Consider the following 14,996-nt stretch of genomic DNA (forward strand, 5'->3'; position numbering starts at 1 on the left):
CTGCACACGTTCATCTCGATGACGTCCTCGCCTTCTCGATCCAGCAAGACGGGCGAAGTAGTAGATGAGTTCCGGCAGCACGACGGTGTGGTGACGGTGTTGGTGAAGAACAATCTCCGCAGGGCTTCGCCTAAGCACTACAGAAACTATGACGGAGGATAAACTAGAGGGGACGGGGTTGCCGGCACACGGCTTGGTGTTTCTTGATGATTCTTTAGTGCTAGCCCTGCCCCTCTATTTATATGTTGAGCCTTGGGGTCGAAACTTGGATTAAAAGCCTCCACAAAGTCGGTTTCACCCGAAAGGCAAGAGTCCTTCTCGGACTCCAGGGCCAGACGCCAGGGTTCCCGGTGTCTGGACCCAGACGCCAGGGACCCTGGCGTCTGGCCCCTGGACTCCGCAAAACTTCCTTTTGCGCTTTCCAAAAACCTTGTGGGCTTTCCCCTTTGGCCCAAATAACGTGTTCTCTTACCCAAACATTTCGGGAAACATCCGGAACCCCTTCCGGTGAATTCCGGAACCCTTCCGGAGATCAAACACTATTATCCCATATATCAAACTTTATCTCCGGACCATTCCGGAGTTCCTCGTCATGTCCATGATCTCATCCGGGACTCCGAACAACATTCGATTACCAACATACATAACTCATATAATACTATATTGTCAATGAAACGTTAAGTGTGCGGACCCTACGGGTTGGAGAACTATGTAGACATGACCTAGAACTTGTTTCCGATCAATAAACAATAGCGGGACTTGGATGCCCATATTGGCTCCCACATATTCTACGAAGATCTTTATCGGTCAAACCGCATAACAACATACGTTGTTTCCTTTGTCATCGGTATGTTACTTGCCTGAGATTTGATCATCGGTATCCAATACCTAGTTCAATCTCGTTACCGACAAGTCTCTTTACTCGTTACGTAATGCATCATTCCGTAACTATCTCATTAGCTACATTGCTTGCAAGGCTTATAGTGATGTGCATTACCGAGAGGGCCCAGAGATACCTCTCCGACAATCGGAGTGACAAAACCTAATCTCGAAATACGCCAACCCAACATGTACCTTCGGAGACACCTGTAGTACTCCTTTATAATCACCCAGTTATGTTGTGACGTTTGGTAGCACCCAAAGTGTTCCTCCGGTGAACGGGAGTTGCATAATCTCATAGTTACAGGAACATGTATAAGTCATGAAGAAAGCAATAGCAATATACTAAACGATCAAGTGCTAGGCTAACGGAATGGGTCATGTCAATCACATCATTCTCCTAATGATGTGATCCCATTAATCAAATGACAACACATGTCTATGGTTAGGAAACATAACCATCTTTGATTAACGAGCTAGTCAAGTAGAGGCATACTAGTGACATTATGTTTGTCTATGTATTCACACATGTATTATGTTTCCGGTTAATACAATTCTAGCATGAATAATAAACATTTATCATGAAATAAGGAAATAAATAATAACTTTATTATTTCCTCTAGGGCATATTTCCTTCACCGGATTCGGCCGTTTTAACTGGCTTGGCTTCTATCCATTTGGTGAACTTGTCCACCATGACCAATAAGTATTTTTTGTTATGGCTTCCCCCTTTAAGGAGTCTGACCATATCCAGCCCCCAGACTGCGAAGGGCCAAGTTATGGGGATTGTTTGAAGAGTGGTAGGGGCATGTGACTCTGATTGGCGAAGAGCTGGCAACCGACGCAATGTTGGACAAGGTCCTGTGCGTCTGCTCGAGCTGTCGGCCAATAGAAGCCTGTGCGGAAGGCTTTGCTGACTAGCGCTCGAGCCGCGGCATGGTGTCCGCCCAGTCCGACATGGATTTCAACCAAGAGTTGCCGCCCTTCCTCTTCGGAGATGCATCTTTGGAGCACTCCAGTCGCGCTTTTCTTATAGAGTTCCCCTTCGTGGACTTTGTAAGCTTTAGAACGCCGGACTATGCAGCGTGCTTCATTTTGGTCTTTGGGTAGCTCCTACCTATTTAGGTAGGCCAAGAAAGGCTCGGTCCATGGGGCAATTACGGCCATGATTTCGTGGGCCGAAGATGTTATTTCGGTGGCAGAGCCTCCGATTGTGTCTGATGGTTCGGAATCTGGGAGTGTGTTCGGATCCGAGCTGGTATTGCCGGACTCCCCTTCCCATACTACGGATGGCTTGAACAGCCTTTCCAGGAATATGTTAGGTGGGACAGGGTCGCGTTTGGCGCCGATGCGGGCGAGGACGTCCGCCGCTTGATTGTTTTCTCGAGCCACATGGTGGAACTCGAGCCCCTCGAACCGCGCTGACATTTTTAGGACGGCATTATGGTAGGCCGCCATTTTCGGATCCTTGGCATCAAAGTCTCTGTTTATTTGTGATATTGCGAGGTTCGAATCCCCTCGCACTTCTAGGCGTTGGATGCCCATAGAGACTGCCATCCGAAGACCATGCAACAGAGCCTCATATTCGGCTGCATTGTTGGAGTCTATGTATAATATCTGGAGGACGTACTGCACCGTGTCTCCGGTGGGAGATGTCAGGACGACACCTGCTCCCAATCCGGCCAGCATTTTAGAGCCGTCGAAGTGCATGATCCAGTTGGAGTATGCGTCGTACTCTTTAGGGAGTTCAGCTTCCATCCATTCGGCAACAAAGTCGGCCAGTACTTGTGACTTGATGGCCCACCGTGGTTTGTATATTATGTCGAACGGAAGGAGCTTGATGGCCCATTTAGCAATCCGGCCCGTAGCGTCGCGGTTATTTATTATGTCGTTGAGTGGTACTTCGGAGGCTACTATAATCGAGCACTCTTGAAAGTAGTGTCACAGCTTCCGGGATGCCATGAAGACCACGTATGCTATTTTTTGATAGTGTGGGTATCGGGATTTGCATGGGGTGAGGACTGTGGATACGTAGTAAACCGGCTTTTGGAGCGGGAATTTGTATCCGTCAACCTCTCGTTCGACGACGAGTACTACGCTTACAACTTGATGTATTGCAGCTATGTACAGTAGCATAGGCTCGCCGATATTCGCTGCTGTTAGATCTGGATTACTGGCCAGTAAGGTCTTTATTTCATCGAGTTCGGCCGCAGCCGCATCCGTCCATACGAAGTGTTCGGTGCGCCGAAGGAGGCGGTAAAGAGGCAGTGCCTTTTCTCCTAGCCTGGAGATAAAGCGGCTCAAAGCGGCCACACATCCGGCTAGCTTCTAGATGTGCTTGAGGTCTGTTGGTATAGCCAACTGTGACAGAGCTCGGATTTTTGCCGGATTCGCTTCAATTCCTCTATTGGAAACAATGAAGCCCAACAGTTTCCCTGAGGGGACGCCGAAAACACATTTTTCTGGATTCAACTTAATGTCATATGTCCGGAGGTTATCGAATGTAAGCCTCAATTCATCTATTAGGGTTTTGACGTGTCTAGTTTTTATGACTACGTCGTCCACATATGCTTCCACTATTTTGCCAATTTGTTTTTCCAGACATGTTTGAATCATGCGTTGATAGGTTGCGCCGGCGTTCTTGAGCCCGAAAGGCATAGTGTTGAAGCAAAAAGGGTCGTATGGCGTTATAAAAGCTGTTGCAGCTTGGTCGGACTCTGCCATCTTTATTTGATGGTATCCAGAGTATGCGTCGAGAAAACACAGCGAGTCGTGTCCAGCTGTGGCATCGATAATCTGATCAATGAGAGGGAGGGGAAATGGATCCTTGGGGCAAGCCTTGTTGAGGTCTTTGAAGTCGACGCATAGGTGCCAGGATTTGTCCTTCTTTGGCACCATCACCAAATTTGCCAGCCAATCCGGATGTTTAATATCTCTGATGAATCCGGCTTCAAGTAGCTTGACTAACTCTTCTCCCATTGCTTCTCGTTTGGGCTTTGAGAATCACCTCAGGGCCTGCTTGACCAGTTTGTATCCTTTTAGAATATTGAGGCTGTGTTCGGCCAATCTGCTGGGATACCTGGCATGTCCGATGGGTGCCAGGCGAAAATGTCCCAATTTTCGCGTAAGAAATCTCACAGTGCGGCATCCACCGCGGGGCTCAACTGTGTGCCGATGGAAGCTGTCTTCGTGGGGTCCGTTGGATGGACCTGGAATTTGACTATCTCGTCTGCAGGTTTGAATGAGGTGGACTTGGGTCGCTTGTCGAGTATCACGTCGTCCCTGTCCACGGTGGCCTGCAGTGTTGTTAACTCTTCGGCTGCTAGGGCTTCAGATAATGCCTCCAGGGCTAGTGCTGCGGTTTTATTTTCGGCGCGAAGTGCAACGTCCGGATCACTGGCTAGAGTGATAATTCCATTGGGTCCGGGCATTTTATGCTTCATGTACCCGTAATGGGGTACAACTTGAAAGCTTGTAAACGCGTCCTGCCCTAGAAGGGTGTGGTATCCGCTGCTAAAGGGAGCCACTTGGAATGTGATTTCTTCGGACCTGTAATTCTCCGGGGTGCCGAATACCACATCGAGTGTGATTTTTCCCGCGCATCGCACTTCCCGCGTGGGGATAATTCCCCTGAAGGTTGTGCCCCTTTGTTCAATTCGGCTTTTATCAATTTCCATCTTGCTGAGTATTTCTTCATAAATCAGATTTAATCCGCTTCCGCCGTCCATGAGTACTTTGGTGAGCCGAAAGCCATCTACGATCGGGCTAAGGACCAGAGTGGCTGGCGCCCGGACAGTCTAGAATTGAGGTTCATCACTGGCATTAAAAGTTATAGCAGTGTCGTTCCAGGGGTTTATTTTTGCCACATGGCAAATCTCAGCAGAGCTTCGATGATCCCGCTTGCGCCTATTGTTCGAGGCAAAAGTCTCGAAGACTGTTAGTACCGTATTGTGTTCGCTGGCGGGATGTTGTTCCGCTTTATAGCCTACAAGAAGATCCTCGCCGCTTTTTGCCACCTGCCGGAGTATCCAACATGCCCTAAGGCTATGAGCCGGTATCGTATCCGGAGTACTGTGGAGCTTACATGGCCCGTCGAGCCATTCTTCCAATACAGATCCCCATCCTGGGGTAGGTTTTGGTTTCTTGGGGATTGGATCGGACGACTTACGAGAGTTCGTCCGTTTAGTACGGACAAAGGTTTTGGTGAGAGCAGTACTATCCCAAAATTTTGTTTGGGTTTTCCAAGCACTTTCCATCATACAGTACTTCCATACTATGATTGCCAAGTCCGCGAAGTGTACTATGTCACGACGGCTTATAGCATTGAGGAGTCCTTCGTCCGTGCAGTTTTTGCAGAAGAGTGAGACCACGTTCTCCTCGCGGCAGTCCCTGACCTTGTTAAGCGCAAGGAGGAACCTAGCCCAGTAGTGATGCACGGTTTCCTGGGACTCTTGCCTGATGCGGGAGAGGCGGTTCAAGTCCAGGTAGGTGTTGTTGGCTGAGTCCGGATTCTGATCCGATCTGACACCCAAGGGTGTGGGATGTCCCGAGCCTGATAGCTCGGGATCCGGAGTGTCGCCCAATTTCTTCAGCCCGATGCCCGATTCTAAGTCCGGGACCTGGGTCATGTCTTCCTTGAAGCAAGTATTTGGCTCAGGGAGTTTGATGATCCGGAGTGGCGCAACTGTCGTGGAATTGTCACGACAGATGTCCTTAGTGTGATGACTTAGTCGCGAGGCCAACACATCTATGTGATATCTTGAGAGGGGTTGGGCGGAATCGAGAGAGGCAACATAAGACAAGGATTTAGACAGCTTCCGGCCCCGGGAAACATCATCCGGTAATAACCCTACATGCTGTTTGTGGCTAGGTCTCATTATGATCATGAGGAAGTTGCCGGAAAGCCGGATCTTTGTGTCTAGCCCTAGAGATTGTTTCTTCTTTCTTGTCCCTCTTTGGGGAGCCCTGCCCCTCCTTATATAAGTTGAAGGGGCCGGTTACATGACTAGTCCTAGTAGGATAGGATTACTCTATTACAAGTGGAGTCCTAGTCTTGCTTCCTTTGCAGGAGAATATTCCTTATGCCTTTTCTCTTAAGCCGGCCCACCATAGCATGAGCCGGCCTTCTGGGCTTTGGGCCTTGTCTTCTATCTGACCCGCCGTCAGGCCATCCGTGAGTCGCCAGGCTCGTGAGTCGTCAGACCAGTGAGCCGCTAGACTCGTGAGTCGCCAGTCCTTCGGCGAGTTACCAATGAAAATGCCAAGCCCGGCCGGGTCATGCCGCGGGGTATATCCCCGACATAAGGTATTTTTTTCAATGTTGTTATCGATCGTTCCTTCATCATATTGCCCAATTTCACTCTTTTTTTATCAGGCCGACAGATTATGTTTGTACACGTTGTCAATTTGTCATTTTGTGATCACTTTACATTACAAGTGAAGTGACCTTCAATTATTATGCAATTGTGATCATGTTATGTTGTCTTTATCTGTGAAATTTTGGCATGCATTATATTTACATAACTTTAGAAAAATATTTCAGAAGCCCGTGGCAACGCACGGGCATTATACTAGTTATCATAAGTTCTTACCGCAATAGTTTCTTACCAAATTTCATATGACTGTCTTCTGCATGTATGAATACTTTCACAATTCCTTGAACTTTTTTTTGCAAAAGGGATGCAGATCTATTATAAATAATCGTCGGAAGTACCAAACACCTCAATCATAATAAAAATTACATTAAGGTCCATGGACCATCGGGTAACCACTGCCGTCGGCAAAACGAGCCATCAAAGCGCTGACGTCGCTGCTCCCATAGCGAAGCCGACCTGACCTTATCGATGATAGTCGGAAAGTCTTCATCGATGTGCCCCTAAGGGCCAGCACCCCGGGCCCGCAGCCGTCGCCGCTGAATCCTTCATTCGACCTGAAGAACCCAACACCAAAAATCGTAGTCGTGCACACACGATGAAAAACCCTATCCCCGTCACCCCGAGGAACTGGCGGGAATCTATGCCAGAGATTCGTCTAATCCGTTCCGACTGACAAACTTGAGGAGGATCAAAACTCAAAAGACTGACTCAAAGAAGAAGAAGCCCCATCCGTCTGAGTGCTTCCCTTGCGCGGACTAAAATCCTATCCTATCTACTAGCCGAAGCCGAGGCACCAGGATATCATTCTAGTGATATCATGTGTGCGTACATACCGACGCATAAGCATATACTCTTTCTACAAGAATTCTTGCGAAAAGGAAGAAAATGTTTATACGATCAGTAAAGAAACTAATCCCAAAATAATGCCGTTGTGTTGTGGTTGATTTGGAAGATGCGGGATAATGCATGCTTTTTTATTATAATTCAGTCGTTATTACCAATATGGTGGGTCGCGCATCGGTTAACGACCATTTTGCAATGTGCACGGCTTTAGGCTAGTCATGGTGGGAAGTAATTTAGACTAATAACATGCATATATTACTACCTTCGTAGTGAGTAATAACATAAGCCGAGGCAAAGGGCTTGCATAACTGGCGGCAGAGTAATTAATATTGTAGCAGTAAGTACAGGTTTTCCTTTATAGTTAGGGCTGCTTCATGAGGCATTCCGCAGTACTTGGGTTAAACCTCGTTCAGGTCTATCTTCGATGCAGATGATCTTTTTACTGTGGCCAGTGGCATCTATGGGACATAGCTTTAGCGTCTTGGTCAGCGTGGTGAGGCGGCGACAACGGCCTACATTTAGAATAATCACCCCATCACCGCTCCAGAGGTGTGCCTGGATTCAGCCGACGCTAGTGGTCATTGATTTGTTTGTAGGTCCTCTGATCTATGTTTTTCTTCATCGTGACGGAGGTTGTTCTGATGTATTGGCCAAAGTCTTAGCACGACGATTTTTTGTCTGTCAACTAGCCTGGCTCCGGTGAGGAAGGGGATTGATTTGTTTGCAGGTCCTCTGATCTATGTTTTTCTTCATCGCGGCGGAGGTTGTTCTGATGTGTTGGCCAAAGTCTTAAACTGATGTTTTTTTGTCTGTCAACTAGCCTAGCTCCGGTGAGGAAGGGCTGACGTGCTTTCGACTCATTCCAGTGCATGTTAAAGCTAGATGATCCATGGTGTTTTGATGTGTTGGCCAAAGGTCTTCAGGTCTATCTTCGATGCGGATGATCTTTTTACTGTGGCCAGTGGCATCTATGGGACATAGTTTTAGCGTCTTGGTCAGCGCGGTGAGGCGGCGACAACGGCCTACATTTAGAATAATCACCCCATCACCGCTCCAGAGGTGCGCCTGGATTGAGTCGACGCTAGTGGTCATTGATTTGTTTGTAGGTCCTCTCATCTATGTTTTTCTTCATCGCAACGGAGGTTGTTCTGATGTGTTGGCCAAAGTCTTAGGATGATTTTTTGTCTGTCAACTAGCCTGCCTAAGCAAGCAAGACAAGGGTCATGAAGATGCATCAAAACCCTCACGAATGCTGGCATATTGCTAATCAGAGTGCATGCCTAATACAAAAATAAAGAAAGGTGCACAACCCTGGCACGAACTGAAGCAAGGCTTGCCTTACAATCTCAAGTCTGAACTACCATTATTCATCTTACGATTCTTAAATACTTCCAACACAAAAATAAAGGAAGGCACACAACCCTGGTGCAAACTAAAGCACATTCAGGATGCCTGTTAGGCACCCCGTTGCAATATTACAAGGAGCATGTCCGGGAGGGCCTCGTTGTACATGTAATTGTACAATCGCGCTCAGTAAAAAAAGGCGCTGTCTTCAACAAGAGATGGCGGAACTGGACCATCGATGCGGTGCCGGAGAAATATACAGTACCCAGCGCCCAGCGGTATCACCTCAAGGGGTGGTCCATCGATACAGCACCGCAAGATAGTTCCATTCCGCAAAGTATCAATCATCTGGAGGATAGAGCAAACAAACATGTTAGGACAGGACGAGAAGAGGGTGGGAGAACAACAGTTAGGAGCTGAAGGAACATCGAAGCTCACCGCGACTATTTCGCAATTGTGTTGGATTCAGTTTTCCACACAATGTCTTTTAGTTCTGATGAGAAATTCTTGTAGAACTGCATGCAGTTTTGAGAAAACAGTGTTAATTGTTTCAGAGTTCAGAATGTTTGGCGATTAGAATTGAAATATATATAAAAATAATATCATACACTGTGAAACTCCAAGGTGTCCCCTCCAGTTTTACGAAGTTCAACCATATGGAGTGTTGGAGCAACCTCAAAAACCTGCAACAAATTGTATGCAATCATCAGGCAGCGAAGAAAATGATCACACGCCAGAAAACTCTTAAAAAAATGATTAGCACTTTGAATGAGAACTCAAAACAAAAGTAGACGCAGCCTTATAGAGCCATTATGGTGGCTTTTGAAAATCACTTGCTCCCTCCGATTGTACTAAATCAGCGACAATAAATATGAATTGGAGGGAGTATTAATTTCTGTTTTCAGATACAGTGGCTGGTTGAACGGATCTTTTAATTAGAGTTAGCAGCAGCATTTTAGTGGAATTGGCAAATAAGATGTTAATGTCTCAGTATCGGCGACAGAGTCGGTACCTCTGTTGCTACAGATAAATGGCCTTTTCTTCCTGTCTTGTCACCTTTCAGTTTCATCTGGAAGTTCAAAAACAGAAATCCATATCAGTCCTGAACTGCTCAAATTCTAACAAACTCTTGAAGAACATAATGGTTACCTTATAATTTTGCTTCCGCACATTGAAACCAAGAGGGCCACAGGCTTCCTCTATTTTAGACATGATCTCTTGTGGTGTACGTTGCGACGCAAAGGATGTTTCCCGCTTTACCATCCCCTATATATGGAAGGATCAAATTATTTGCGAACCAACAAGGTTTACTAATAATGCAAACTTGTGCCAAAAGAAGATGCCTGGATTTCTAAAAAGGGGCAATTAAGTGACTGGCAGAATGATACACCCTGCTTGTCACTACTTCAGTAATGATATTGGATATCAAACTATCAAAACTATTCGATAATATACCAACAGTTCTATGAACCTACCATCATCTCTTTCTCAAACAAATTTCCGAGATTGAACCCCTCCGACCTTGAAATAAGAGCAAATGCATTCATGGATTCTGGTTTCTCTCTTCTCTCCGCCACAAGGTGTTCCTATGAAATAGGAAACAAAAAGTAATAAATAAACAGGAGCCATCGAAACATAATATTTCTGGGAGAATAGATATGTCAACTGCAGAACAGGAAAGGAGATTCAGATTTAATTACCTCTGAACTATCGAATGCAGCATCGACATCTTCAAGGCTCACATCTTCATTGTGCTCAGACTGTGGTGGTTTATAGTCCTTTTTGAACCATTCATCTTCCAAAATTTGGGCGATTGTTATCCTCTGCAAAAAGGAAAACAAAAAGAGCAAGTGTAAACCATCTCATACTCTGATGTAAATAAAGCTTCTAAAGAAGGAAGCTTCAGATATAGAAGAATTCGCAGGTGAGCAGAACAGGCACTTACCGTGTGAGGATTGGGATCAAGAATGCGCTTAATAAGATTTCTTGCACCGGTAGAAAACCATGGTGGACAAGAAACATTAGCTCTGGCGATCTGTAGAGAAAACGGCAATAGTCTTGTCACTACCAATTTCACATGACAAGAAAGGTATGTCAAAGGCAGCAACTTACCAATTTATACAGAGTCATTAAGTTGGGATCATCGAAGGGCAAATATCCAGCCATAAGGACAAATAAGATTATGCCACAGGACCACACATCAGCAGCCATACCATCATAACCTTTATCAGCAAGCACCTAAAGAAACAATCTAATGATTACACTCCTGAAACACATTTATTAGAGAAGGTAGAAACACAAAGGTAAAAGATTCACCTCAGGCGCAACATAATTTGGAGTTCCACAAGCAGTATGCAGAAGTCCATCCTCCTAAAATAAGAATAAAAAAGAGGTGATCAATACTCTTTAACTGTTTCTCGTGTTCAAGCACAGTACCTTATGTTTCTGAAAATGAAAAGAAATGCATACTTCTAGGTGCTAGCCAACTAGGTAGAGATCATACCTTTGTTTGCGGAGAAAATGCGCTGAGGCCGAAGTCTGAGACTTTGAGAGCTCCATATGAATCAAGGAGCAGATTTTCTGGCTGCAAATGCCACATAAAACATCCGTAAATTAGGAAATGTATCACGGAGCATCAACATTTATAAATTACATATATCAGGAACTGGGTAGGATAACTTTACAAACCTTGAGATCTCTATGGTACACTCCACGACTATGACAATAATCCACCGCATTTATAAGTTGGTGGAAGTATCGTCTTGCTTCATCTTCTCCCAGCTTCCCAGAATTGACCTAATTATCGACAAAATAATGGTAATTGGTAAATGAGTAACAACTAAAACATTTACGTAGCCTTATATAACTGACCTACGAGATAAACTCATGACATGTAAAAATAATTGCACGCAAAGTAAAAGCTGTAACATCCAGCGCATGAAGTTTGAGGGTCTTACAATCTTATCAAAAAGCTCGCCTCCTTCGACAAACTCAAGAACCATGTATATCTTTGATTTGCTAGCCATCACCTGTGAAATGCACACATGTTACGTGAGATGAAAGATATAAAAGATGACGAGACAAAACTGTCTCTGCAAGAAAACTAGGGTGTACCTCATGCAGCTGGACCACATTGGGATGTCTTATTAGCTTCATTGTGGCGATCTCCCTTTTAATCTGAAAAGGCAGGAATAGATGGCCAGCGCTCATAATCAGACCAGATCCGTACGGAGGGCACAGGAGTTGAGGTAAACATGACATCTAGCACCCTAGCAGTCGTGTATGATTAGATCACATCATCCTTAATTTGCATATAGCAGAAGAAATATACGATATCTATAAAATCCTCTTATAAAATGAGCCTGACGCGGGTGATGCAGGTGGAGAGTGGCCCCCGTTTAAGAGAGACCCGTTTTGCAAAGCTAATTCGATGGTCACAATTTTCAATTCATATTCGTTGGCATCAACGTGTTTTTTGACCTTATATAACAACCAAATATCAATGAGCAAAGCTGACACCGGAAAAACAATCCCCACGGACGGACGGACAGACATGGAATCTCGACCATGACAGGGACCTCGACGTCCCATAGTTATTTGGGACGTTCTTTTCGAATTAGGTGGTCGGTCCTCCGATGAATAAATTATAGTATGATCTCCGGGACGTAATCTAGGGGTTTGTTTCCCTCCCAATTCGACGAATCAGCCCACCCAAAGACGTCATTAATTAAGGTGCTTCCCCTGGTCGGATGGAGGCAGTCAGCAAGGAAGCAAAGCGAGGGGTGGGGAGGGGATTGATTTGAGACGGATTGATTGCGGACCTGCTCGACCATCTTGTGTCGTAGGACGTGGTTGCGGTCGAGCACCTTGATGGCGCAGGTGGCGGCGTTGCGGGTGTCCTTGGCGATCTTGACCTTGGCGAAGCTGCCCTCGCCGACGGTCTTGCCGAGCTCGTACGGCCCCACCCGCGTCGTCCGCCTCGGCCCCCCGCCCGCCGCCGCCATCCCTCCTTCCTCGGTGGCGGTACGGTGATGGCGGATGAATTAATCAATCAAATCAATGGATCAATGGATGGATGAGGGTAGGAGGTAGGTCGACGCTGGGTCGTTGGGTCACCGGTCGGGTCTCTCCCTGCCGTTGGCGTTGTTTCGCTCTGGAATTCACGGCCGGTTTATAAGAGAGAAAGAGAGAGAGAGAGAGGCAGAGGATAGAGGCGGGGGCGGGTGGAAGCGCGTGGAATGAGACGGATGGCGGCGGGCGGGCGGGCGCACTCAGTGCGCGGGTCCCATCCCCCGTGGCCGTGGGCCGCGCATGGGCACCGCTTGGCTGGGCCTGGGCGTGGCGTGGATAACTACTGCGAGCGGCCGTGACGGGACGGTAAAGAGAGGACCAAAACAAAGCAAAACAGAAAGGTTAGCAGTACGCTACCGTGCCACGCGGTGGACAAACCTGGACCGGCACACGCGTGCGTGCGTTCATCTATCCTAATCCTATGTTTCCTAAAAAAAATATCCTAATCCTAGTTTTTTTAGGGGTCTAATCCTAGTTTCGTGGGTGGCGGTAAAGATGAGATGTCCGTGATTTCCCGCGTCAGTTTTGTTCGGATCGTGTTTTTGGTCGTCGAAATGTCCGTGAGTCCGTCTGTCTATCCACGGATATGCGCGCTAAGGGCATCTCCAGCCGCGCCCCCAACAGGCATTCCTCAGGCGAATTTGCCGCACCGGCGTCAAAAAAAGGCCCCAGTCGCGTTCCCAGGAGCCCGTTTTTCGCCGGCTCGGGCCAAAACTGATGCCGGCAGATCCAGGCCGAACCCGGCGCCCTGGGGGCGCTTGGGGAGCCGGCACAAGCGAAAAAGGCGCGTGGGCCCGCCCTGGAGGCGACCCGAGGGCCTTTTCCCGCCGTTTCTTGACGCTTTTCCCTCGCATCTCTCCCGCTCACTCGCCTTCCTCCTGCCATTCTCTCCCTTTCTCCCGCCAAACCCCCTCCCGCTCGCCGCGAAGAAGTACGCCATGCCGCGCGCGGCGGCAACCGCGACTGGCGCCGTGGCCCAGCCGAAGCAGAGGAAGCCGAGGGCGCCGCCATCGAAGCCACCGGGCCTGTCGAACGCCGAGTGGAGGGTGGAAGTTCAGCGGCGCGAAGCAGTCACCGCCGACAAGCGGAACAGGGCCATAGCCAAGAAGGCCCGCGACAACGCGGCGCGCACGGCGGCGTCTTCCTCATCGGTCGACCAGGCGGGGATGAATCCACCCGTCGTCTGCCACGCCCGGTACGCGCCCTGGGGACAGCAAGGCGCCGGATCTCCATGGGGTTCATAGTCGCCCGGCTACGCCGACGGCGACGCGCACGGTGGGTTCAACCCAAACGTGACCTTCCCTCATGGTCACCCCGCTACGCGCACGCCCTCGCCCACCTTCGTCGGCGTGCAGTACCCTCGATACAACTACTCGCCGCCCGCCGCCTACGCGTCCACACCGACGCCCCATCTCTACCGTGGATCGCTACCCTTCTCGCACCTCGGCGACGCCGACGACACGGGAGCCGACATGGACGACATCATCACGACAGGATCGACCGCGGCCGCCGCGTCTCCCGGGTTCGCCACCCAGGACGAGGTAGTGGACCTCAGCCCGCGCACGCCGACTCCGCCAACGCCTGGAGCCGACCCCGCCGAGTGAATCGTTGCGCACGCGAATTTGCGGCGGTGGCGCTCTGTTTTTTGTAACGCCAGACTATGTCCGATCGCCGGATTTGCGGCGTCTTTTGAGAGCGGGAACGACCAAGTTTAAATTTGCTGCATTCTGGGACCGGCACGTGGGGGCGTGACTGAGAGCTAGGTCGCCCCCAGGGGCCGAACTAGCACCGGTACGCCCCCAATCCGCTCTATTTAAACGCCCTGAGGGGCCGAACGGCTGGAGATGCCCTAAAAACCGAGTCAGTCGTGCGCGCAACTTCCACGAAGGAGCGGCGTACGGGTGCGGGCCGTACGCCAATCATGCAACACCTGAAAACGACCTCATTCGTGCTGCCTGCTTGTACTATATCCCTCGAACGTCTCTCACCTCCTCGCCCACTCAGTCAGTTAGTCATCTACTCATCTCGGGTCGGTCAAGAATCTGCCACGGCACTCCGCGAACACCCGCGCCCCGACAAATTCATCGCGGTCATGACAGGTCTACGATACTTCCTCCACGTCAAAACATAGCGCATACTGCATTTGTCTTGAGTAGGATTTTATAAAGATTGACCAAGTTCATATGAAAAACAAATGTATTCTCAGGGAATGCATCTCCGACTTGGCAGACGATTCAGCACGGCCTCGAGCTCTTGAAAAAGGGCATCATATGGCGCGTTGGGGGCGGGCAGGACATCCGCATTTGGAGAGACCGGTGATTGCCTAGGGAGCCATCACACCAACCCATCTCCCTGCAGGTTACGTGCCGCCTAAGGAGGGTGGCGGAGCTCCTGGATGGCGAGGGGTCCTGGCGCATGGACCTGCTCCACCGCTACTTCCTCCCTGCGGATGTCGACGTCATCACCAGTATCCGTACGTCGACC

The 14,996-nt window shown here is 48.6% G+C and overlaps 1 protein-coding gene across 1 annotated transcript; it reads right to left on the reverse strand.

Annotated features, from left to right (window-relative positions):
• Window positions 1-8,333: 8,333 nt before the first annotated feature.
• Window positions 8,334-12,602, reverse strand: LOC119291825 (CBL-interacting protein kinase 9). Its single transcript, XM_037570628.1, has 15 exons — window positions 12,263-12,602; window positions 11,556-11,618; window positions 11,399-11,470; window positions 11,130-11,237; window positions 10,945-11,025; window positions 10,758-10,811; window positions 10,554-10,679; window positions 10,387-10,476; window positions 10,142-10,264; window positions 9,917-10,027; window positions 9,591-9,707; window positions 9,454-9,510; window positions 9,050-9,124; window positions 8,880-8,956; window positions 8,334-8,789 (listed from the first exon to the last, which is right to left on the reverse strand). The coding sequence occupies exons 1-14, from the start codon at window positions 12,443-12,445 to the stop codon at window positions 8,885-8,887; spliced, it is 1,332 nt and encodes a 443-aa protein (XP_037426525.1). The 5' UTR covers window positions 12,446-12,602; the 3' UTR covers window positions 8,334-8,789; window positions 8,880-8,884.
• Window positions 12,603-14,996: the final 2,394 nt, after the last annotated feature.

Source organism: Triticum dicoccoides, chromosome 4B, assembly GCF_002162155.2.
Source record: "Triticum dicoccoides isolate Atlit2015 ecotype Zavitan chromosome 4B, WEW_v2.0, whole genome shotgun sequence".
Taxonomy (NCBI): domain Eukaryota; kingdom Viridiplantae; phylum Streptophyta; class Magnoliopsida; order Poales; family Poaceae; genus Triticum; species Triticum dicoccoides.